General features: G+C 36.0%; 1 protein-coding gene across 10 annotated transcripts in view; it reads left to right on the top strand.

The window, feature by feature from the left end:
• Positions 1-23,435, top strand: part of WAC (WW domain containing adaptor with coiled-coil) — an 87,782-nt gene extending 64,347 nt beyond the window's left edge. For 4 of the 10 annotated variants that reach the window (XM_063727032.1, XM_024252961.3, XM_024252959.3 and 1 more), the window contains 7 exons: positions 10,788-11,033; positions 13,413-13,535; positions 14,503-14,651; positions 17,021-17,139; positions 18,632-18,821; positions 20,125-20,252; positions 21,980-23,435. In XM_063727032.1, the coding sequence (XP_063583102.1) occupies positions 10,788-11,033; positions 13,413-13,535; positions 14,503-14,651; positions 17,021-17,139; positions 18,632-18,821; positions 20,125-20,252; positions 21,980-22,049 (1,025 nt within the window). In that variant the 3' untranslated portion in view covers positions 22,050-23,435. 10 annotated transcript variants of the gene reach the window in all.
• The last annotated feature ends 269 nt before the right edge of the window (positions 23,436-23,704 follow it).

The following is a 23,704-nucleotide window of genomic DNA, read 5'->3' on the forward strand; positions in this document are numbered from 1 at the left end:
TGTACATTTAACACTTTTTAACTCCTTTTTGAAAATCTTTCTCTGGCTTCTGTGATACTACCCTCCTTCAGTTGCCTGTTTCTGTTCCTTCTTGCTTCTTACATATCAGCATCTCAGCCTTTTTTCCTCTGTTTGGTTCTTTTTCTTTTCTTGTTCACCATATTCCTTGATAGTCATTTTGTTACTGTTATGACTACCAAATCTTTAGTTCTAGTTCAGACTTACATATCTACTTACCTTCTGTAAACTCTTAGTGTTTGTTACATATCCTCATATACAATGTGTCCCTAATTTCTCCCTTTCCCACAGTTTATTCTTAGATTCGCAGTAATTGACAGCACTGTTCTCCCTAACTTTGCCTTATTCTTAAACATTCTCACCCATCCACCCATTGACAAATCTTGGGCTCTTTCTCCTAGCCCTCATTGAAATTCAGATTGTCTCTCTCTCTTTTAATTGTAAAAATCTTTTGTGGAGATTTCACTTACTGAAATTCAGGTCATCTCTCTCTGTTTGTTAATTTGTAAAAATCACCATATTGCTCAGACTGGTCTCAAACTTTTGGCCTCAAGCAGTCTTCTGGCCTTGGCCTCCCAACGTGCTGGGATTACAGGTGCGAGCCACCGTACCTGGCCAGGTTCTCTTGAAATAATCTCCCGATTATCTTCTTACCCAGTCTATCCTCTTAACAATGGCATCATTATACCATTTAAATTGAATTGTGTCAGCTCGTTGCTTAGAAAATTCTAGTGGTTTTTTAAACATCCAGATGATAAAGTCCATGCTTAGATTATAGCAAGCACTTGACAGGATGGTTGCAGTCTGTTTTACTAGCTTGGTCTCCACCTGTTGCACTCTTAATTCTCTGTAATTCATCTGTTGCAAACTTGGACATTTCTTAGGACTTGCCGTTATCTTTCCTGTCCTGAGCTTTTGCTAAATAGAACATGTTCTTTCTTTCATTGCTGTCCTGTTGAATCCAATACTCTTTTGTTACAACACTTAAACATTGTAATTTCAGTTTTTTCACTTAGATTATATCCCCTTTAGGGCTCAACATTATGTTTTACTGTATTTTGTACTTTGTTCACTTTCTAACCCTTCCCTCCATGCAGTTTGATGCTAATTGTCTTATGTTCATTTTAGTTTATTCCTTAAAACAACACTGTGAGGGAAGGTAATATCTCTATTTTAGAAATGAAGAACCTAAACATTACCCCAGTTCAAACATATGGTGTTAGAGGCAGCTTCTCCACAACCCTGTTCTTTCCTCAAAACCAAATGTAATGAAAGACATAACATACAGCACATCTATGTCAGTTCGGACGCTCGTAATGTAAAATTTCTGACAGAGTAAATTCGAGTTTAAATTTCACAAAGTGTGTTTGCTAATCACAAGCATGTGCATAATTTATATATAGTATTCTTAAACTTGTAGGAAGAAACTCGATTACCTGCCATGGAATTATCTGTTTATACAGGGGAAATTGTGCAGCCTTTCCAAGTACTTCTCCTTGTATGTTAATTGAAGACTGTTACATCCTTAGATAAGTTTTATAGCAACTTTAATCTTTACAGATTGTTTTCCATTTAGTCTGTTTAGATTGTTCATTTAGATTGTTCTCCATATTTCTGAAATGTCCATTTGACATATTTTTTTCTCAATGGAGACATCCGTGTTATTTAAATTAAGCTTTTATTGACTCTTCTCATCAGTAGACGATTAAAATGATTAAAACAAGTAAAATTAGTGAGTTTACTTGTTCAGGTTTTTCTTAACAATTAAATAATTTATATTAAGCGCTGATGGTTCAAATCAGGTTGGCCTGTTGTTCTTAAGCACTGATAGTGTAGCTGAGCTGTGTCTAAAGATGTCAGTGGTTGATGCTGTGTATAAGAGCAGAGTCTCTGTCTTTCTTAACCACTGCTCTATTCCTAGTGCTTGACAGATAATAGGCAGTGTGTAAATATTTGTTGTAGATGCCTATACAACAGTGTGTAAATGTTGGATGGATGCCTATTCTACATGTGTGTAATGGATGTTGTATAGGCATCCATGTTGTATGTGTAAATATTTGTTGTAGATGGATGCTATAAGAACAGGTGTTGAGAGTTGGGAGCACTTGCACTGGTCATGGCTTAAAAAAGTATTTGGAGAAAAAGAAGTTTGTGTATGTGTTGTGCATCTGATTAAAGCATACCAGCAATGGATTTAGATCTGTTTGATACCAGTGTGTCATTTGAGAGAAAGAACCTAAGGTGAATTCAAGTTTTGTGCCTGCCTGAGTAGTCAGAAGGGTAGAGAAAGCTGCAGAGCTCTTTTATTTTTGCAGAGAACAGTCTTGATGTTAGGTAGAGTGAAACAAGGGAGTGAGGTGACACCATTTAGGTCTATATTTGTTTGTTAGGGTAACATTTGAACATCTATGTATGATCACTTTATTGGACAACCATATAACAAATAGAGAAACTCTGATACACCAAAAAAATATAAAATTGAATTTTATCAGTTGGCACCCCAATGGCCATTTTAAACCTGCTCTAACTCTGCCATCCCTTCTAGATTGGTAAAATGACAAAATAGGAAACATGGGTCCTTATTCTTTGCTATGACCAAGTTGTCAGGAGAGTTTAATACCCTTATTCAGTAAGTTCCTTATTTAATGATTTAGAATTATGATTTATTAGCAGAGAGAAATTTAAAAACAAAACAAAGTAGCCATAGAATTAGACCTATTTAGTAATCTCAAGCTAGCTCTCAGTATGAACATGTGTAAATAGTCACATACTCACATGCTAGTGCCATATGTAAAGGGCAGGACAGACTAGTTATTTTAATATGAGGTGTGAGTCAGTCACTTGAAGTAAAATTACCTTTTGTTTTTATGCTATCTGTAGACTGACAATTGAATGAACTCAAAAACTTCAGTATGTGTTAAAGCTAGGCTCTTATAGTTGATGTAGATGGTCATTAACTGGCAGTGGTAGTGGGCCAACTTCACTCAGTTGCTTTGCTTTAAAATAATTTTTAAGCTTACTAAATATTCATGAAAAGTTAGAAAGATTGGCCATAGTTATTCAAATATTTATTGAATAATCGAATACCTTAGTGTAGGAATTTAGTCTTAGTCATTAAATTTAACTAGGTTTAGTCAATTTAATGAAGAAATAACTGATAAAAAGAATATTAGGAAATACTGTTTGTAATTTGAGAGTAAGGAAAGTCTTCATCAAGACCCAAAATGGATTTGGCTTTTTAAAAATTAATAAATTTGACCACATATAAGACATTTAAAACTTCTTTATGAAAAGTACAATAAACAAAGGTTGAAAGACAAGTATCAGACAGGAGAAAATACTTGCAACATATGTAACAAGATACTTTAAAGATACATAAAAAGATACATACAAAGCAGAATGAAAAAGACAATCCAATAGAACAGTGGACAATCCAATGAACAGAAAATTAGAGAAGAGCCGTTGCACCACATACAAAAATTCACTGAGAATGGATCAAAGACCTAAATTTAAGAACTAAAACACTAAGACTCTTGGAAGAAAACAAAATCTAAATGGTATTGGAGTTGGCCATGATTTCTTGAAATATGATACCAGAGCACAGGCAACAAAAGAAAAAAACAGGCACATTGGACTTCATCAGTATTAAAAACTTGTACATCAAAGGGAGTGAAAATGCAACTCACAGAATGAAAGAAAATATTTGTAAATCATGTATGTTGATAAAGGATGAATGAATATATGTAGAAGTCCAGTTCAACCATGTAAAACAACACAGTTCATAAATGGGCAAAGGACTCAAATAAACATTTCTGCAAAGAAGATAATTCTGGTGGCCAGTAAGCACATGAAAAGATGCTCAACCTCCTTAGTCATTAGGGAAATGCAATTCAAAAACCATAATGAAATACCACTTAATACCCATTAGGATGACTATTATAATTAAAAAATGGAAATAGCAGGTGTTTTGCAGGATGTGGAAAAATTGAAACCCTTGTACATTGTTGGTGGGAATGTAAAATGATGCAGCTACTCTGGAATACAGTTGGGCAGTTCTTCAGAAAGTTAAACAGAATAATGTGTAGGATCTGGCAATCCCATTTCTAGATACATACCCAAAAGAAAGGCAGAGACTCAAAACATGCTTACATGCGGGTGTTCCTAGTAATTCACAACAGACAAACATTAGATAGAAACAAGTGTTCATCAGCAGATGAAAAGATACGATGTGATACACAGACTAACAATACAATATTCAGCCTTCAAAGGGAGTGAAATTCTGATACATGCTACAACATGGATGAACCTTGAGAATATTACATGAAATAAGCCAGGAGCAGGACACATATTTTATGATTCCACATATACAAGGGTACCTAGAATGGGCAAATTCATACAGACAGAAACTGGAATAGTAGTTACCAGGGACTGTTTGGTGGTGTCCGGGATGGGATTGGGTGTTAAGTTTCTGTTAGGGAAGATGAAAATGTTCTGGAGACGTATAGTGGTGATAGTTGCACAGAAATGTGGATGTACTTAAAGACACTGCATTATACTTGTAAAATGGTTAAAATAGTAAGTTTGATGCTGTGTATACTTTACCAGGATAAAAACAATGCAAGAGAAAGACTGCCAGTGCATGCTGAAAATTAAGATTACTAGGAGGATGTTTTTCACTGTTGAGACTAATGACAACAATTGAATGTTGGGAAGCACAGTATGTGGGAGTGTGTAAGTGGGTCTTGCTAGTATGGGATGTCACTTTAGCAAAATCTGTTGGAAGTTGCTTATTTTTTGTGTGTATTAACATGAAGATTTTCTCAGTTGAATAAAACAAGTTAAAGGATACTTTCTTCGTTATAAAACAGCATATTTATGTACATTTATAAATGTATTAAGTTCTAGAAGGATACATGAGTAAAAATATGAATTTAAAAATTAAAGTCACAGATTTAGGTGTTGTCACCTACCTACCCTATGTTTTTTTCCTACTACACTTACATACCTCTTCACAATCTGCTCTGTTTCCCATGTAACACCACTATTACAAAATAGATAAAGCAGGCTGCCTTTGTAGCAGTAATTTGAGTTTCATGTGTTCCCATGTCCTGCTCAGTATTACAGCAACTTTCAAAACACAACAGGAAAGTAATGATTAGAAGTGCACTTATTACCAGTATCATTTTAGATCTTCTGTATATTGAAAAGGATTTGAGATACCAGAAAAATATAGGTAAGAAATAAAGTTTGACTTTAGTTTATGCTCTTTACAGTAGTTTGCAGGGGTACCTATAAGAAGAGTTGAAGTGATAATATTTTAAACCCTAGAAAGAGTTTATAGAAACAGATTTTTATGCGTCTAGTCTTTGGTAGGCTGCCCCGCCCCAGCAGAATTTGGAAATACAAGTGAATAATTTATAATTATAAAGCATTAAGAAGTTTTGTCTGTTAAATACGTACAATTTAAAATCAAAGGGTGACATTTACAGCACATATCAAATAATTGGTCAGAGATATACAAGTCACAGAAATGTCAAATGGGAGAGTGAAGGAAAGTTTAAAATAGCTTAGGAAGAGATCACAAAATATCCTTTGAAAGATCATAGGCACACACAAGTCAACACTAGAGCTAAAACCAGATATTATTCCATTACTAAAGAGTGATTTTGAAAAACCATTTAAAGTAGGAGTATCCAATCTTTTGGCTTCCCTGGGCCACATTGGAAGAAGAATTGTCTTGGTCCACACATGAAATACACTAATGATAGCTGATGAGCTTTTTAAAAAATTGCATGTTTTAAGAAAGTTTACAAATTTGTGTCGAGCCACATTGAAAGCTGTCCTAGGCCTCATGTGGCCCGTGGCCTATGGGTTGGATGAGCTTGATCTATAGTATAGTAGTCTAGGTTTCCTTAATGCTTGGAAAAGTTTGCATTGAAGCAATGAGGGTAGGGCTGATATTCTTCAAGAGCAGAAGAATGCATTGAACTGACTTTTTAATGAGAAACACTACATTCTCTCTTATGTAAATTCATTCTTTGTGTTTAGCTGTTTTCAAAGATGTGGATTTTCTGTTTATGTTCAGTTTGTTGCAAACATGTAAAACATGTTATTAAGCATATCCTAACAAATTAGCCTAAAAGGTTTCAGACAAATGAAGTTGTTAATTAAAATTATGTATTTGTAGGCCAGGTGCGGTGGCTTACGCCTGTAATCCCAGCACTTTGGGAGACTGAGGCAGGTGGATCCACGAGGTCAGGAGATCGAGACCATCTTGGCTAACACGGTGAAACCCCGTCTCTACTAAAAATACCAAAAATTAGCTGGTCGAGGTGGCAGGTGCCTGTAGTCCCAGCTACTCGGGAGGCTGAGGCAGGAGAATGGTGTGAACCCGGGAGGCAGATTTTGCAGTGAGCTGAGATTGCACCACTGCACTCCAGCCTGGGTGACAGAGCAAGACTCCATCTCAAAAAAAAAAAAATTATATATTTCTATACTAAAAGTACACTGATTTTTTTTCGTTATTCCAAAGTTTTGTTGCCTTTGTGTTTACAAAAGGTGGTTTGAGTTATTTTTATAAGATTATTTAAAATAAGTTTAAGTTAAATTTGTCTCTACATAGTGTTATTTAGCTTTATGAATATAGCATAAAATGAGCTATTCATCGTTTTCTTTGACTGTTACATCAATGGAAGTGTAAGGCCTACCTTCCCAGCATTATCAAGTTTTTTTTTTTTTATTGTTTAGCATTATCAGTTTTGAGGCCAATAAAGATGATTGGCCTAGAAGTTAAATGCGAATGCATGTGTACATGCTCCTGTTACCTGTATTGAAGAATGCTGTCATTAACTGGCACCCAGGCAACAAGTGTATGTTGGTGCCATTTTGGTGCCGAGTCCTGTTTTCTACAAGGGCTACAGAGAAAAGTACAACAAAGCCCGGCATGGTGGCTCATGCCTGTAATCCCAGCACTTTGGGAAGCCGAGGTGAGCAGATCAGTTGAGGCCAGGAGTTCGAGACCAGCTTGGCCAATATGGCAAAATCCCATCTCTACTAAAAATACAAAAAATCCGCTGGGTGTAGTGGCACGCACCTGTAATCCCAGCTGAGGCAGGAGAATCACTTGAACCCGGGAGGCAGAGATTGCAGTGAGCCAAGATCATGCCACTGCATTCCAGCCTGGGTGATAGAGAACAGCTGTATCTCAGGAAAGAAAAGATACAACACAATTCCTCTCCCGAGGAAGCTCATGTTCCTAGTACAAAGGAGGGATAATAAATGTTATGTAATAGAAGATACTGAGTAAGGGCACTCCAAACCAAAGGGGAGGGGCACCCAACCAACACTTTAAATATAAAACTTCTACCTTTTATACTATTTCAGTGATAAAACTAAAACTACCTCTCAGAATAGCATTTTATGTTTGTAATATTAAACCTCAGCTATTAGTATTATACATGTAGGTTGAGGCATGTAACATAAGAAATATGTAAATAACTTGCAACATGCTTTGGAAGGACGTTTGTATGTGTGTCTTTGGTTGAGAGAGTGGAGCAATAAAAAAAATGTAAATATAGCATGCTGAAGACCTGCATGGATAATGGACGTTTGTATGTGTGTCTTTGGTTGAGAGAGTGGAGCAATAAAAAAAATGTAAATATAGCATGCTGAAGACCTGCATGGATAAAAGATTTCGCTTCTGTCCCTGATCGTATCCTTATTCAATTCAGTTCTCCACATTGTGCTATATTTTTTCAGTTTTGCTTTATGTTTTTCTTTTGTTTGTTTTTAAAGTTAAAAGGAACTTTGGAGGTTCTCCAGTCTATTTTTGCATAAACAGCAAGTAGTGCCAGAATCACACATAGAACTTTTACAAGTTGTTAGATATGTCCAGGCTTCCGTTCAGTAGATGTGGCTTGGAGCCCAGGTATCTGTTTTGTTTTGTTTTTTAACTTTAGAAGTGATTCTGATGAGCAGTCTTTTGAGGACTAATACCTTTATTAAAAGGTTTAATAAAATCAAACCTCCTCATAGAGAAATTCTGGCCTTCAGAGATGTCACTTGCCCAAGAGTCCCATAAATATTAAGTAGAATCAACTGGTTTCCACACTACTCACCTATAATTCCCCAAAACTGCAAAAGAAGTCTATCTTTGGGGTAAATAAAAAGAAATTAAGGATGTTTTTGTTATTTTTTGTTAATGATGATGTGTATTTGTTTTTTATTTTGGAGTATTTTCCCTTTTGCTTGGCTTGATGAGCAACACTGAAGGATTTTTAAGCCCTTCTGCTAATTTTCATGTCTTATAGATTTGGTAGCACCAAATAAAATTGTAAACACCTTGCACTTTCTTCTCCAACTTGCTTCTGTTAAAAGCAGAAGAAAATTTACAGAAATAACAAAGAATGAGGATAATTTCAGGGGGATATTAATTCTAGTTTAATTCATGCAGTAAGTAGAAATAAAGAGTTTATTTCATTATTAATACTATTAATCAGGATGCCCCCAAGTTGTGTGTGAAAGAACCTTTAAGAGGGATGTGATCTGGAGAATACTGCTAGTATACTCTATAATTGATTGCCCCATAAAATACAATAGCTGACAGCAGTTTTCTGGTTTATTTTTTTTAGACAGGGCCTCACTCCCATTGCCCAGGCTAGATTGCAGTGGCTGAATCACGGCTTACTGCAGCCACGACTTCGTGGCTCAGGTGATTCTCCCACCTCAGCTTCCTGAGTAGCTGGGACCACAGGCGCAGGCCACCACAGCTGGCTAATTTTTTGTATTTTTAGTAGAGACAGGGTTTTGCCATGTTACCCAGGCTGGTCTTAGAAATCCTGGGCTCAAGCAGTCACCCATCTCAGCCTGCAGAATGCTGGGATTATAGGCATGAGCCACCACATCCATCTGACAGCAGAATTTTCGCAAGGAAAACATTTATCATTTTATTCGAGTTTCTTTATGCTTGTCTATGAATCCAGAACAGTAAAGCTGAAAATAATAGGCAGTCTGCTGGATTCAAGCACCCTCCTTTAAAAGTATACCCTTACGCAAATAATAATATCTTAGTCCTTCTGAGTTCATCATGGTTAATCAACACATTTTTGAAATGTACTTAAATCAGCTATGAGATCCACACTTTAGAGAGCTATTATCCCTAGTTCTTTTGACCATTATAGTAGTGTAAAAAAAAGACTCATAGGGGAGTCTGTTTTCAATAAGCTTGCTAGTACTGTATATATGTTCTTGAAAATCTTAAATAGGTTGTTTCTAGTTTTGTACTAAAATAAAGCAAACAGAGTGCTGTTGTGATAGTCTTTGAATATTTCTCCTGATTTACATATATCTGAGTTTCACTGAGGGTGTGTACCTAAAGGGGAATTAATGGGTCATGTAGTGTTTGTATCTTCAACTTTTCTAAATAATGCCAAATTACTTTCCAGTGTGGTTATATCAATTTATTATCCATCAGAAATGTTAAGTAAATGTTCTCATTATTCTTTGCCAACATTTGGTATGTCTGACTTTAAAATTTTTGCATTATGGTGAGTGTAAAGGGATATGTTGCTTTATTTTACATTGTCCTGATTCTGAATGAAGTTGAGCATCTTTTCTTGAATTTCCTAGGCATTCAATTTCCTTCTTTGAAATAATGTCTTCTGTACATTTTTCTATTGGGCAGTTTGTCTTTTTTGACTTATAGAAATTCTTTAAATAGTCTGATTACCACTATTTTGAATATAATTGTTTTGCTTTTTGTAACTTTACAAATCTTCTGCTTGGTGTTACGGATACCTTTCTATGTTTTCCTCTAATAGTTTTAAAGACTTAAATACCTACACAAAAGTTCAGTCTGCCTTTAACTGGCTTTGTTTTAAATGTAAGTTTTTATATTTGGCAGGGCATGTCCTGCTGGCAGTGTTCTTTTTCTTCAGGTTATGGAATCTTCAGGATTTATGTTACTAGCTTGTCAAATAGTATTAACAGTGCTCTTGGGGCTTTGATTACAGTTACATTAAATCTATATAAATAATTGAAACAACAGCTTTCAAATAATTTTCCTTGCATATTTTATACATCCTTTATTTCTAAATACTATGAGGTGGGTTGTTTTTACTATTAAAGTGTCCTTTTTAATTTTAATAATCTTAAAATGAAACAAATAGCTCATTGCCTTATATATTGAATTACAAAAGGGAAGTATGTAGTCACAAAACTCAGTTATTAAGTATAAAAGTCTCTTCTCATCACATCTTTAGCCCATTCTGGGGGTAACCACCTTGGTACCTATCCTGATTTGTATTAAGACCAATGTCTTAATTGAGGTAGGTTGTTACTGTGGCCATAAACATTTTTCACCTTATTTCATGAGATATAAATTAAATCCTGTAGAATTATATTGTCCTTTTATCCTAATGGAAGCTTATTTGAATGTGTGGTTAATAAATAATTATCTTTGAGATAGCATTGCTGGTAGACAGATTGGTACTTTTCAAATCAGATATGGGTATGATTTACCAGGTTTTATGGCTTCAGGTTATCTAACCTTTCTTGTTCAGCTTTCTTACCTATGAAATAGGGTGAGAAATGTCTAAATCATTATTCTAGTCATGTGAATGTTTACTGAGCATCTTCTGTGTGCTCCAGTGCGTAAGGGTTAAATGAGATTACTTATGTTAGGTGCCTGGCACATGAGAGGTGTTCTCTTGATGTTTGTTCCAATTTTCTCTATTCAAGTAATTTTTCAGGCTTATTATCTTTTTATTTAGAATCTACATCAGGAGACAAATCCGTATCACATTCTTGCACAACTCCTTCCACATCTTCTGCCTCTGGACTGAACCCCACATCTGCACCTCCAACATCTGCTTCAGCGGTCCCTGTTTCTCCTGTTCCACAGTCACCAATACCTCCCTTACTTCAGGACCCAAATCTTCTTAGACAATTGCTTCCTGCTTTGCAAGCCACGCTGCAGCTTAATAATTCTAATGTGGACATATCTAAAATAAATGAAGGTAAATCTTCATAACAGTTTTTTAAAAATTTATTTGCATTGTGCAAAGTTATGTAAGTAGTAAAATCCCCAATTTAGGAATGGTCTTTGTTTTCTTTTGAAATTTATAGTTGAACCCCGGTTTTTTTTTGTTTGGTTTTCTTTTTGGAGTTTGGAAATTTATATCCACTGTAGTTTAAGACCATTGGTAGTATAATTGAGTTAGTGGTGCTTGGATCTTGTGTATGTTTTTCAATACTTGTTATGTGTCTGGTAGTTAGTGGAGATAAGCCATTCTATGTACTTAATGTGTATGGTGAAATTTTACATTAAAACAATAGAGCGTTTGTTGAAATTGGTATAAAAACTTCTGGTATGTTTCTAAAAAACCTGTATAAATAATTACTCAGAGTATTTAAAATATGCTAATTACTAAAGTAGGAATTCAGGTAGCTACTTAAAATACTTTCAAAAAATTCTGAGAAGGGAGGAGATAGGTAGTAGGTAAAATATTGCCATTTTTTCCTGGTGAATTGCATTATTTAATTCCAGCCTTGCTTTTCAGTAATGCTACTTATGTTTCAGAATATTTAGGCAGCCACTTTGAAAAAGTGTGAATAAAAGTAGATGTGGTTTTAATTTGGAAACTATTCAGATTCACACATTAATTCCTAAAAGCACTGCAAAATTTTCTGTTGAAAATGATAAATTTTTAGGCCGAGGCGGGTAGATCACCTGAGGTCAGGAGTTTGAAACCAGCCTGACCAAGATGGTGAAACGCTATCTCTAATAAAAATACAAAAGTTAACCAGGCGTGATGGCACATGCCTATAAATCCCAGCTACTCGGGAGGCTGACATACGAGAATCGCTTGAACCCAGAAGACGGAGGTTGCAGTGAGCTGAGATGGTGCCTCTGCACTCCAACCTGGCTGACAGAGCAAGACTCCATCTCAAAATAAATAAATAAAAATAAAATGATCAATTTTTGTGTACATTTTCACATAATATACTTAAAAGTAGTGTTAAGTAGTTAAGTTCTTATCCTAAAAATAAAGCTATTTCAGGCTAGTTGGTCATTAGTCTGTTCTTACTGTCCTTAATTTTTTTGTATTTTTATTTTATTGTCTAACCACGCAGTTCTCTTGTGTGGTAGGTAAATGTTTCATTTAGGCAAAGTGGGGCTTTTAGATAGTTTGAGGAGGCCAGATGCAGTGGCTGATGCCTGTAATTCCAGCACTTGCCGAGGCTGGTGGACCACTTAAGCCCAGGTGTTTGAGACCAGCCTGGGCAACATGGTAAAACCCCATCTCTACTAAAAATACAAAAACTTAGCCAGGTGTGGTGGTGAACGCCTGTATTTCCAGCTACTTGGGAGGCTGAGGTGGGAGAATAACTTAAGCCTGGAAGGTGAAGGCTATGGTGAGCTGTGATTGTACAACCCTGTCTCCAAAATAAATAGTTGAAGAAATAATAATGTCAATAATAAAATATCTTACACATCAAAAATACATGGTATTTCTAAATACTTTTTTTTTTTTTTTTTTTTTTGAGATGGAGTTTTTGCTCTTGTTTGTTGCCCAGGCTGGAGTGCAATGGCGCAGTCCCGGCTCACTGCAACCTCTGCCTCCCAGGTTCAAGCGATTTTCCTGCCTCAGCCTCCCTAGTAGCTGGGATTACAGGCACCTGCCACTATGCCCAGCTAATTTTTTGTATTTTTAGTAGAGACAGGGTTTCAGGCCGGGTGCGATGGCTCTCGCCTGTAATCCCAGCCCTTTGGGAGGCTGAGGCGGTTCGATCACCTGAGGTCAGGAGTTGGAGACAGGGTTTCACTATGTTGGGCAGGCTGCTCTCGAACTCCTAACCTTAGGAGGTCCACCCGCCTCAGCCTCCCAAAGTGCTGGGTGTGAGCTACCATGTCCGGCCAATACTGCCTTTTTTGTATCCATTTTTAGATTATTAGGGTGGATCTTGATGTAGGATTTGAATGGCCAGCTTGTCTAAATTAAAGGCAGTCACATGAAATAGCAGTCGTTTATCCAGTTAATTCCATATAACATACCGAACACTCACATACGAATAGGTTTCTGATGTAATCGGAAGTTCCTGTGAACACTTGTTAAGTTTTGTAGAGAGACTTTGTTCAGGTGATCATCTTAATTAGTGTAAAAGAAACTCTGTTGGTTTACCTTTATTGTAAACCCATTAAGTTTCTTTTTCTCTGCCTCAGATCATTTCACATTTGGGACCCATTGTATTACTCCTATCTAGTAGGCTTTTATTCTGAGAGTTCTAGGTTGAAATATTCCAGTTTCTTGTGGGTTCTCTTCTTTGTCAGGTTGTTACTAATGCCACATAAGCCTTTTGTTTTTATATGAATGTATGAAATAATATGTTTTTAGTTCTTACAGCAGCTGTGACACAAGCCTCACTGCAGTCTATAATTCATAAGTTTCTTACTGCTGGACCATCTGCTTTCAACATAACGTCTCTGATTTCTCAAGCTGCTCAGCTCTCTACACAAGGTATTCTTACTCATCTTAGATATCTCTAGAATGGTATCTTGATTTTGTTTTGGAATTAATAGCCCTTTTTTGTATTTAGCTTTTTCTTTTCTTTCCTTTTTTTTTTTTTTTTTTTTTAGTTTTTTAAGAGATTAGCTACAATAATTTTGTTTTTTTTGTAACACTGGCATATACAGTAGTAGTTTTATTTCCTTTCTTTTTAGATGAAGCAAGCTTTGACATTTGTTTTAAGGTATTGCCATCAAATCTGTAATTATTTAATACAGTATTTAATTCAGACTTTGTTATTAATGAGTTTTTTTATGCCAAAGCTGAAAGTAAACTATGATGTGCCATATATCTTTATGAAACATTGCATGTATTTGAAGAGTTGAAGTTTGCTTCAGATTGACGTTAGATGTTTTTTGACTGGATAATATGGAAATGCTCATTTTCTGCCTTGAATTAGATATCCCTCTTCATGAAGGTATCCAAATGGAGAGAGATACACATAGGAGCAAATGGGAAGTGAAGGGGTCACTTTGTCAGAAAGCTGATAAACAGCAGGAATGCCTTGTCTGGAATGGAAGTATAATGGTGCAAAGACTCTTGCAACCCTCTGGCTAGCCTCATGAGCAGGAGACTGCGTGGGATACCTGGGCCTAAATGTAGAATAAGAAAGAAGAAATAAGGATGGTGAGGAGGCCTTCCATGTGAGAATAGGTTCAGGCCTAGCTTCCTGTCCCAGCCACATAAAGGAGAGTGGGCCCCACTGGGTGTGCTTACCTCTGAACACACAGCTCACTTAGTCAGTGTGGCCCAGTGAGAAGGTCAGATTCTGATTTATTCCAATAAGTGTTCTCTGGGTAATATGGGGGTGGGGGGTTTAGAGTGATACAAATATCTTTGCCACATAATATTACAAAGGACTTTAGTTTTTTGTTTTGTTTTGTTTTTCTTTAAAATTAATTGCTTCCCTCTTTTACAGCCCAGCCATCTAATCAGTCTCCGATGTCTTTAACGTCCGATGCGTCATCCCCAAGATCATATGTTTCTCCAAGAATAAGCACACCTCAAACTAACACAGTCCCTATCAAACCTTTGATCAGTACTCCTCCTGTTTCATCACAGCCAAAGGTATGTCACCTTTGAGGGACATTTGGGAAAGAAACTACTTACTTTTGGAAAGTCAATAACATTTTAGAATCTGTTATAGAAAAAGCCCTCTGAGAATGAGGTGTAGTGGTGGAATGAATGACAGGTATGATAGTAGATGCAGCCTAGAATTTCTCAGTTCACTGAGGGATAGAGGGGGGCTTTGAATCTGTGCTACTTTAATACACCATCTGAGTCTGTTCCCTAATGGTTTTGGGATTTGTCACATAGAGAGTGAGATAAAGAGGATATACTGAGTCTTAATATTTATAGAATTTTCAAACTCCAAAAGACATGAATGAATGTGTTTTCCAGTGACTTTTCCATATTTGTATTTCAAAAATGAGGCAGTTTCTGTACTAAGAACTTAATGTATGTTTAACTTTCACATCATGAGAATCACTTGCTTTATTTAATAGATGAGAAAATCAAACTCTCAGTTAAGTTTTTGTGGTAGAGTCAGAATTTAAAACCTAGGTGTTTGTGAATACAGGGACCCATTTTACTAAGCTTATATTGCCCGTATTTGTCCCAGCAGAATCTTTACATGGTTGGCTCCATAGGTGCAGTTAGAAAATTGCTGGTCTAAATGGTAAATGTAGGGGGAATTTCTTTGGAGTAGTTTTGAAACAGTGGGCTGTTTCAAACTTTTTAATGCCAAATAATTCTTTGTAAGATCTTAAGCGGAAGCCCCAAAATAAAAATGCATTGAAATATAACTTGAAAGAGGTGGTTGGTCAGCTTTTAAGTCTTCCCATTTGTTCATCCCTTCCCTCCCTTGGCCATTGATCATTGCATGTTTTAGGGTCAATTTAGATTGATTTTTAAAATTCCAAGTTACAGTAGTTAGTTAATTATACCGTTCCTTATCATTTGCCAGTATTTAAAATGTGAGTTTTGGAGCTTAGAACTTGTCTTCAGGGTGGTATTTTAAGAGTATAGTAAATAGTGGCTAAAAGTGAAATAAGTGGTAGTATTGGTTTTATAGTCACTTGTAAACTGAGCATTTCAACTCCTTTAAGTAGGCTGGGTGCGGTGGCTCACAGCTATAATTACAGCACTTAGGAGGCCAAGGCAGGAGGATTGAATTAGGCCCTGGGCAATATAGCAAGACCCCATCTCTACAAAAATAATTTGAAAATTTGCTGGGGGAGGCTGAGGCAGGCGGATCACTTGAGGCCTGCAGTTGGAAACAAGCCTAGCCAACAGGCAAAACCCAGTCTCTACTAAAAGTACAAAAATTATCTGGGCGTGCTGGCACAGACCTATAATCCCAGCTACTCAGGCGGCTGAGGCATGAGAATCACTTGACCTGGGAAGTGGAGGTGCAGTTGAGCCAAGATCACGCCACTGCACTCCAGCCTGGGCAAGAGAGTGAAACTCTGAAAAACTTTCTTGTGCATGGCGATATGCACTACACAGGAGGCTGAGGTAGGAGAATCACCTGTGCCTGGGAATTCAAGGTTGGAGTGAGCCAAGATCACGTCACTCTGCACTCCAGACTAGGCAACCAGACTAAGACCCTGTCTCAAAAAAAAAAAAAAAAAAAAAAAAAAAAAAAAATCCTTTAAGCAGGTAGCTGTTCGTTTTTTGTGTTCCAAAAACTTCTTCAAGTTGTTTTTAAAATAATTGAACATTTGAGCTTTTATGTAGTGCTTACTAAAATGTTCTTTATAAGACTTGACTAGAATTGATAGGTAATATTCAGAAGTTAAGCAGGACATTCCAGATTTGTTAGGGAGAATTATTAATCATATCCCCTCACCCCACCAAAAGAAAAACAACAGTGAGGTGTGACTTAATCACAAAGGACTCCATCTGCCTTTGTGCCTCAATTTAGAGCTTATATTTTAAACTGCTTTTCTCTATGTGGCTTCTGAATATAATACATAATCCTGATTGGCAGTCATGGACTTCAGTCTACCTCTGTAGAGTAACATCTCTTTGAAAAACTCTCATGTTGAACTTTATATGGGCCATAACTCATTTTCTGATAGCCCAATCACATATTTCTCCATATCATTAAAATCTAAGCATCCATATGTGTATGATATGGTAGCATACATAATTTACTTTCATTGATATAAAAGTAACAGTAAATCAGAAGAGATAATAATGTATTGGAAAGAAAACTGAGCTGTAAAGGAGAACTAGTTTCTTACACTGGTTTGATGGGGAAGTAATTTTATGACCTTGGGCCATTTTCACAAAGAAATGAGATCTAAGTTACAGAACTTGACTGTCTTCTTTAAAACACCACATTTTACATGTTTTAAGACGATTACCTAGATTTTGGGGGGAGAGATGTGGATTAGATTTGGAGACCATCTCACCAGATTTTGACATTTCAGGTTAGTACTCCAGTAGTTAAGCAAGTACCAGTGTCACAGTCAGCCACACAGCAGCCTGTAACTGCTGACAAGCAGCAAGGTCATGAACCTGTCTCTCCTCGAAGTCTTCAGCGCTCAAGGTAGGTTGATATTGTATATTGAGACCACATTGTTTTATTTAATGATGGTACACTGCATTGTTTGAATATTATATCTGTAAAATAGAACTTAACCTTAAACTCCATGAATACCCTAAAGTAGGCTTATATGTTGTAAAATTTACAAAGACAAACCTGTATACAAGAGGTAGGTTATGGTCTCTAGTAGTGAAGCCCGGATTATTTTGAAGAAAGTGGCTCTTTAAAATTTTACACAGTGGAATATGACGGGGCTAAAGATTTGTGATACTTGTACCAGAAAGGCACACGATTTTACAATATTTGTTGGAATTACCTTACTTTTTAACCTCCTTATAGCAGTTTTGGTTTGAATATATTGATGAAAGCCAAAGTCTCGTATCTAAAACTTGGGCCAATGTTTCCCAACTGGTCCATGTCAGGCTTTCCCAGTAGCTTAACTGTGACCCTATACGGATGGCTTTTTAGATAGTTCTATACTACTGTATTGTGTTAGCACTTTTCTTTGTTCATTAACAACACAACTTTAAATGACATTTGTTGAATGAATGGTTTTCATTTGATTGATTTTCCTATTTTTTATTTCATGCTATGAGGTAGCAAAATAATTCAACTGTTGTTTTTATTGTTGTTTTCTAAACAAGCATTTCAGAACTTATACCTCCAAATGAGAGTTGTTCCCTTCAAAATAATCACCTTGGGAAGCTGTCTACTTACTCCAGCAATGTTGCCATTGCTCTGAACATTTTTGGGAAATTCTTCTTTTAAATTGTTTTTAGAGGCTGCAGTATTATTTTAAATATCCTCAGTGATGAAAACTCTTCATCCTTTGGGAGATTTAGTTTTTGGAAATAACTGAAATTCATTCAGAGCCAAGTCTGGTGAAGCAGGTAGGAGATCAACTTGGGTGATTAAATTTTTTGGTTCTCACCACCATATCCCCAACCCTGGCCCAAACCATTCAGTTTTAAAAGAAGATAAGAATCTCAGAGTGTAATTTTTTTGGTTTTGTTTTGCCACTGTGCTTGTTCAGTGCTATCCAATAAAATGTCTGTATTTTGCTTCACATTATTTCACCCTCTGATTCAGCAGTTCTGACGTTGAACAAAGGCAATATATATTTTTCCCTTATCTAGATGTATATGAGCAGTCTTCCGATGTGCATTATATCTACAGCTGTTAAAATGTGACTTTTTTTAGTTATATTATTAGTGTTTGTGGTACACAAAGTTAACAGGTTCTGCCCTCAGATTTGGAGAGTACAGTTTACATTTGACTCTGACAGTAGTGTTAAAAGGGCTTTTTCCCCCTAAAGTGTTTTGAGGAATAATATACTTTGGATTGTTAATTCTCTTTATTTGACATTAAAATAACAAATTTTTCTTAGGCATTTGGATATCTTTAAGTTAATAAAAGGTATTAACATGCAGTTTCTAGGATAAGGATACCCAGAAACTACTTTTAAACATACTACACATTCAATTCTGTTTTCTAGTAGCCAGAGAAGTCCATCACCTGGTCCCAATCATACTTCTAATAGTAGTAATGCATCAAATGCAACAGTTGTACCACAGAATTCTTCTGCCCGATCCACGTGTTCATTAACGCCTGCACTAGCAGCACACTTCAGTGAAAATCTCATAAAACACGTTCAAGGATGGCCTGCAGATCATGCAGAGAAGCAGGTACGTTATGTACAGCCTAGATTTTACCTTTGGATGATTAGCAAAACAGAATTTAATCAACTTTTAGAAAATCTAATGTGACCACTGAATTCAAGCAACATTTAAAATAATGAATCTCTAGCTTTGTAGTCATTTAAAAAATATTTGATATATAAGATAACTTTTCTGGTTTTACAAAATATTTTAACATAATTATAGCCACTGTTGTCAAGTACTCAGCAGTTAGCTCAGTGCTTAATGCCTTATATTTATTTTCTCTACTTCTTAAAACAGCTAAGCAGTGTAGATAAGAGTTTTCTCATTTTGCCATTGAAGTCCTTAAGACCAAATAGTGCATAAGACCTTGATCCCAGGGTCACCCAGTTAACAGTGATGTGGCTCAAAGCCGGTGTACTTTTTCCACTCAGCTTCTCTGATAGTTTTAGAATCAATTAGCACTGTTAATCTACTGGCCAAGCGCAGTGGCTCATACCTGTAATCCCAACACTTTGGGAGGCTGAGGCAGGTGGATCACTTGAGGCCAGCCAGGAGTTCGAGACCAGCCTGGCCAACATGGTGAAACCCCATCTCTAACCATAAGTATAAAAATTAGCCAGGCATGGTGGCATGCACCTGTAATTCCAGCTACTCGGGAGCCTGAGGCACCAGAATTACTTGAACCCAGGAGGCAGAAGTTGGAATGAGCCGAGATCGCACCACTGCACTCCAGCCTGGGTGACAGAGTGAGACTGTCTCAAAAAAAAAAAAAAAAAAAACTTAATTTTCTATGACTCTCTCACTAGACTAGCAACTGGAAGTTAGGAAACATTTTGCTTTGGGATGAGAGACCTTAGGACATTCCAATTACTGCCATTTGCCTCTTTCTTTTTATCAGATAACTGACCATCTGGGGTGTTCGAAAGTTTACAGAGAATATGTTGTGTGTCTTATGATAGAGGAGTATAGTGAGGCTCTTGAATCAGTATCTAATACCTGAACTTGCAGAAATGACAATCTCTTTGGCTGACCCAGCATCTTTTATTAACCACAAATTATGAGTCCTTTCTTAGTGCTGTATTAGCTTCAGGTTGGAAATCCTATTTTCTCCAACTTAGAAGAGAAATATTAAAATAAGTACCTTCCACCCTTAGAGACAGTTTCATAAAACAAATTAATTTTCCCCATTAGATTCACCAGCGCATTTTTGTGTATTGAAGAGAAAAGGATTATTCTCTAATCCTAGTATAAAATTATACTCAGAAATTTAATGTTTTGTGTATGTTAATGTTTATATTTTATGTTTTGTTCATTTCTTTAATTACAGGCATCAAGATTACGTGAAGAAGCGCATAACATGGGAACTATTCACATGTCCGAAATTTGTACTGAATTAAAAAATTTAAGATCTTTAGTCCGAGTATGTGAAATTCAAGCAACTTTGCGAGAGCAAAGGTAAGTCTTTATATCACTGAAATATATTTTTATGTTTCTCAGGATTATGATTCTTAAATCGAACTAAATAATGTAAATCACATTTATGAAATGTAAAGTTCTCTTTGATACATTGATCACATTCTATCACTGCATTTTCATAAGTTAATAATATTTCTTGTGAAGGATAAAGCCTGTCGATTTTCTCTTAACCCATGATGAATGCTTCATTAGACTTTTCTCATAACTCCATAAGCTGCAATAATATATTATTGAAAAAATGAAATATTGACCACAACTAATTATAAATGTCCTCTCTTGCTGAGGGTGTTTCCATTGAAATTTCAGATTATTTGTCCTTGCAGCATCAATAGATCCCTTGAAAAGTATAGAAAGAATTTGTCTAGCAAGTTTAGTGTATCTGCTGTCTTAGTATTTTTCACCTGAACTCTTGTCTTGCATTTCTTAATCTAGTGTTTCACTCAAGTAGAATATCTAGGTCACAATAATAATAGCATAGGTATTTTTTTAAATGCCTATTACAGAATTGAGGACAAACTTGGCAATGGCTTTCTGTCCTGTCTGTGCAAGTCACAGAGTTACAGGTGGATTGAATCTTGTCAAGAAACCATAAATACTTAGTAAATACCAAATGGAGTTTATACTACAACTTGAAAAAGTAAGTTTATTTACAGTTACTAAAATATCTAGAGGTACTCTCTGAGTAACAACTTGGGTTCTTATACTCTCAGATTGCTCTGAAAGTAGTTCTAACAAACTTCATTTTGGCTTGTTACGTCATTCGACTTTTAGGAAATTATTATTGCATCTTAGGAAAACAGTATATACAGTCAAATATCAAGCCAGCCTGATTATGCCTAATTCATGTGTACAGGCAATAAATATTATAGTTCCCAGAAAAGAAGAGTAAAAACAGGAAATATTTTTACGTTCATGGGAATCTGGGTAACTGTGGGGTTTGTGTGTTTCAATTTTTGGTTTTTGGCTTCATTTTTATGTACCTACATCTACACTGAGAATTGCTCTTCTAAATGATTAATCTCTTACACCTGGTTAATTCTACTCTTTACTATATAGTGGGCCAGAAAACATGCAGTATAGGTTTATTTCATGTATAATAGCTACTGCTTTATTGTGATGATATGGTTTATAAAGTAAGAGCCAAAGGAATTATTAAGAAATTGTTAGAAAAGGCCGGGCGCGGTGGCTAACGCCTGTAATCCCAGCACTTTGGGAGGCCAAGGTGGGCGGATCACCTGAGGTCAGGAGTTCAAGACCAGCCTGGCCAACATGGCAAAACCCTGTCTCTACTAAAAATATAAAAATTAGCAGGGCATAAGGACAGGTGCCTGTAATCCCAGCTACTCAGAAGGCTGAGGCAGGAAGAATTGCTTGAACCCGGGAGGCAGAGATTGCAGTGAGTCAAGATTGCACCCCTGCACTCTAGCCTGGGAACAGAGCAAGACTCTGTCTCAAAAAATAAAATAAAAAGTTGTTAGAAAACTAAAACATCGTTTCATCATCCTGATACTTTAATAGATATTATGTATTAAATGTTTACTTTGTCTTAACTATAAACCAATTTATAGTTAAATAATTTTTTAAATTTTTTTGCCTTAATTAGAAATCACTTGTTTTAATTAAAAAAATTATAATTATAAAAGCTTGGGTTTTATGTAATATTTGTATATGTACACAGGTTCTAATGTCTGCTTTTTTTTTTTCAGGATACTATTTTTGAGACAACAAATTAAGGAACTTGAAAAGCTAAAAAATCAGAATTCCTTCATGGTGTGAAGATGTGAATAATTGCACATGGTTTTGAGAACAGAAACTGTAAATCTGTTGCCCAATCTTAACATTTTTGAGCTGCATTTAAGTAGACTTTGGACCGTTAAGCTGGGCAAAGGAAATGACAAGGGGACGGGGTCTGTGAGAGTCAATTCAGGGGAAAGATACAAGATTGATTTGTAAAACCCTTGAAATGTAGATTTCTTGTAGATGTATCCTTCACGTTGTAAATATGTTTTGTAGAGTGAAGCCATGGGAAGCCATGTGTAACAGAGCTTAGACATCCAAAACTAATCAATGCTGAGGTGGCTAAATACCTAGCCTTTTACATGTAAACCTGTCTGCAAAATTAGCTTTTTTAAAAAAAAAAAAAAAAATTGGGGGGGTTAATTTATCATTCAGAAATCTTGCATTTTCAAAAATTCAGTGCAAGCGCCAGGCGATCTGTGTCTAAGGATACGATTTTGAACCATATGGGCAGTGTACAAAATATGAAACAACTGTTTCCACACTTGCACCTGATCAAGAGCAGTGCTTCTCCATTTGTTTTGCAGAGAAATGTTTTTCATTTCCCGTGTGTTTCCATTTCCCTCTGAAATTCTGATTTTATCCATTTTTTAAGGCTCCTCTTTATCTCCTTTCTTAAGGCACTGTTGCTATGGCACTTTTCTATAACCTTTTCATTCCTGTGTACAGTAGCTTAAAATTGCAGTGATTGAGCATAACCTACTTGTTTGTATAAATTATTGAAATCCATTTGCACCCTGTAAGAATGGACTTAAAAGTACTGCTGGACAGGCATGTGTGCTCAAAGTACATTGATTGCTCAAATATAAGGAAATGGCCCAATGAACGTGGTTGTGGGAGGGGAAAGAGGAAACAGAGCTAGTCAGATGTGAATTGTATCTGTTGTAATAAACATGTTAAAACAAACAAAAATTGTTATTTTTCTTTTCCTTCGGTCAGTGCACATTAGCATTTGAACTACCTGGGGATTCTTTATCAGAACTGTTCTTGTTGAATATTTATACTTAATTGAAATAATTCCTTAAGGGAGGTTTTGTTTAAAACGTATTAACAGGAAATTGTGTATAAGATATTTAATGAAATAAGAAATTCAACAAGAATGATTAAGTCACTTCCCAAGTGGTTGTCATTTGTTAAACTCTGGTTTACCTGTCTTGCTATTATGACATTTCATTTGGAAGGATGTTTGTGTTGTAGCTAACTGTTCAAGTCTGGTGCTGACTGCTGTTCTTAGCCATCACAAAACGCTAAATTTGTGTAATTGGAGCTTCCTGCTGTTATCTGGAAATAGCAGGAAAGCGCAGCTTTGTATATTGTTTCCTAAAGTATATTAAAATAAAAAAAGAAACTATTGCTACTATAAAATTACCTTGACTTTTTTTTTCCTTTGCTAAAATGTTAGTCACATAGCCTTAGCTTCACACTGCCAGTAATGTATCAAATCACAAGGGTTTCCACATGAAAAAAATCTTTTCTTCCCCCACAAAAAAACTTTTACCATCAAAATCTTGCCATCTGATTTAGAAAGGTGTTTTTTCTTCTTTTTTTTTTTTTTAAATTGGTTTAGGGTTTTTTGGTGACTTTTTTTTTTTTTTCTGTTGGGGCAGATAAGTGCTTCCAAAACTGGCAGCACC

The sequence above is a fragment of the Pongo abelii genome, chromosome 8, assembly GCF_028885655.2.
Source record: "Pongo abelii isolate AG06213 chromosome 8, NHGRI_mPonAbe1-v2.0_pri, whole genome shotgun sequence".
Classification (NCBI taxonomy): domain Eukaryota; kingdom Metazoa; phylum Chordata; class Mammalia; order Primates; family Hominidae; genus Pongo; species Pongo abelii.